This window comes from Geospiza fortis, unplaced genomic scaffold, assembly GCF_000277835.1.
Source record: "Geospiza fortis unplaced genomic scaffold, GeoFor_1.0 scaffold41, whole genome shotgun sequence".
Lineage (NCBI taxonomy): Eukaryota > Metazoa > Chordata > Aves > Passeriformes > Thraupidae > Geospiza > Geospiza fortis.
In genome coordinates, this window is record NW_005054299.1 from 15636401 (window position 1) to 15639387 (window position 2987).

The 2987-nt window shown below is 36.0% G+C and overlaps 1 protein-coding gene across 1 annotated transcript in view; it reads right to left on the bottom strand.

Moving 5' to 3' along the window:
- Positions 1-435: 435 nt before the first annotated feature.
- DPY30 (dpy-30 histone methyltransferase complex regulatory subunit) overlaps positions 436-2987 on the bottom strand; it is a 5087-nt gene continuing 2535 nt past the window's right edge. The window contains exon 4 of the mRNA XM_005416238.2: positions 436-728. Coding sequence (XP_005416295.1) covers positions 656-728 — 73 coding nt within the window. The 3' untranslated portion in view covers positions 436-655. The remainder of the gene's footprint in view (positions 729-2987) is intronic.

Genomic DNA, 2987 nt, shown 5'->3' on the forward strand with positions numbered 1-2987 from the left:
AACAGCAAGACCTCAGTCCCTGCAAGTTCTTAGACAATTCAACTAAGGGTAGCAGGACAGAGACCTGAATTACAAAACACTTATATGTCACTTCCAAATTCATTCTGTTTCAGCTGAATCCAGCACACTGAATCCAGTCCTAGGAGACCACTGACAAATGCTGAACAGCACACCTTATTAATGTACCTATGTGAGGCAGTGGATGCTGTCTCTAGGTGATCTGTTCACCTGCTGGATCTCATTGTTTGTTTTAACTAAACCCATTTCCTGGTGTTCTGAAGCAAGTTCTCTCTACTTAATAAATAAATTTTAATTGTTCTGCATTTGTTTGCTGTCTGTTTAGGCATGTTGCACTGGAGGGTGCTATATAAAACCCAATTAAGTTATATAAACTATTAGCCCTGTGATGGAATTATTCAGACTTTCATCCAGTAGTGGAGTTTCAGTATTTTATTTCCAAAGTCTCTTAATAGCTAGTTTAAAACAAGAGAACAATTAAATGTAAAGTGTTCTTTATTAAATAAACTCAAAAGATAAAGCAAATTGTGCAGTTAAGAAAGACAACAACGTGGCTAAAGGATTTTTACAGCAGAAAACAAATTGCGGCAAATGAACATTTCAGTCTAGCAGCCAAACTGTCCTCATTTTTATGGAGTTAATTTCGGTCCTCAAATTGTGACTTGTTTTTTAAAAGATATGCTGCTAGAAATTCAATGGGATTGGGCGGTCTGCAAAGAAAAAAAGTAAATCAAAAGCAATTATTTGTTATTATATGAAATTAGGTAGCTGAAGGACCAATCACCTTCCCTTAAAAGCAACACAGCTCCTCCCAAACACTTCTAAGCATTGATTTAGGGATGACCAACTACCTAGAGTGACTCTAAATTTCCAGTTTATGAGAAGGTTTTTAAAAAGGAGTCTTAGTCACTGTGGGTTCACTGTTACTAAATTGCTAGAACAGTTACCTACTTACATACCTAATACCACAGTCTGTAAGCATAAATACTGTATGTACATCATTTGATATGACATGCATTTGCCTCTTTCTTTAACTCATGCTATTTAAAGTAAAACTGAATCTCTGCTATTTTTCTTTTTTTTTCAAGTGGTTATTGTGTAGTTTAGTGTATTAAGAGTTGTTTTCATGGTTTCTGGCAACTGAAACACACAACAAATCTTCAAGTTTGAGAAATGCTGTAACTTGCAAGTAGTCAATAATAAACACTTTTGATCACTGGCCTTAGTCTGTAGGTTTTTTAAAAAGAACTCCTCCAGCTATACCATGTGAATCCTGCTAATCTGGATTCTGTCCAACAGAATAAATGACATACTTATTCCACAGCAGGTCAAACCAAAGGTCTGGCAGTGAGCAAATATGCCTATAAAGAGCACAGAAACAACAACAACAACAAAAATATGCAGAGATACTTCTCAGGACCATCCTTTTGGCATCCAAGCATGTACCAATTCCTGAGCTAGCACCCTTAATCCGGGGTGGATTCCTCTACAGCTTTGACCAGTTGCCTCTTGAGCACAAATAAAATGTTAATGTCCTCAACTGAAAGCAAAAAATGGCTTAATTATGTGACCTGTGAAGGATCAGCCCTTTGTTCATCATGAATTTGCTACCTGCTTCATTTAATTTGATTAATGTATCAGAAGAGATAATTAACAGTCTATCCCAATCCATCATCTCTGTGCTGTTGTGATTTAACAGGCTCCTAATATGTTTGTCCACAGAAGCCTCTTTTCTAGATATCATCTAGTCAGTCATTCCATATAGAGATAGCATTCCATACTTATGACCATCTTGTCACCCTCACTTTTTCACATTCTGCCAGAATACAGGGGAATTATACATAATATTAAAAATACAAGAACATCACTTTTTAATTTAAATAGTGACATTATGCTTGTTTTTTACCCCTTTAATTTTAGGTTGGTTTTACCCCTTCAATTTCTAAGTCCTACCATTCAGAATTTTTTTTTATTAAAGCAGTGCATTGATGTATATATGTAACAGTTTAACAACACTTTTCCACAAGGGTAATTTTCAGCTCAGAATCTAACATTTTTTCAGTAGTGTTTTTCACTACCCTCTGAGGTCCACAATTTTATGTTTATTTGGATTCAATGTCACTTTCTGTCAGTTTAAATTTTTCATGGCAGTCTTCACAGTTTTATGAAGTTCCTGTGCAATTATTTACAATTAATCAACTTAAAAAACAAACAGAAACTGAAGCACAAAACTCCCTAATCTACTCTGTAAAACTCAGTCTCATTAACAACTTCTGTCAGCCACTCCTTCAAATTGTTCTAAGGGATCTTTTCCGTGATCCTAGTGTTGAACTTGTTTCACCGTGAAAATTCAACATTTACTTCTACCCTCTATCTCATATCTTCCCATCAGTTCCTCATCCATATAAAGGTGTTTCCTTTAATCCCAACAGCAACTAACTCATTTTAAAAGCTGTTAGTAAACAACTATGTGAAAAACTTTTTGGAAATTTAAACAGACTGCATCATCCGCATTCCTCTTTATGTATGCTTGCTGACTCCTTCAATAAACTCCAAGACACTTAAAAGACCTAACAAAAATTGTGCCAAATTCCTCCCAAATATGTCATTTATCCATATGCTTACTCTCCTGGATGGTAATTTCTACTGAATTCCAGGCGTGATCATCAGATGTACTGGGCTGTTCCCTGAACATTTCTATATTCCTTTGAAAAAGAACTTAGCATCCACTAGTTATTTTCCTGTTCAATTTTAAGCAGTAGATTATACAGCAGAGCTGATAGTTCAGCTTTGTCACTCCTTAGGGTTTATTATGCTCAGCTGAACAGACAGTTTGCCCTGGCAGGTTCATACTATTCAGATTTTTACCTCTGTGTTCCCCAACTCCTCCTATCAATGATCCAATTTCCCTTCTGTGATGACCCCCGTAAAGAAGATGGAAAAAAGGCAAGGCAAGGGGAAGGGAAAGA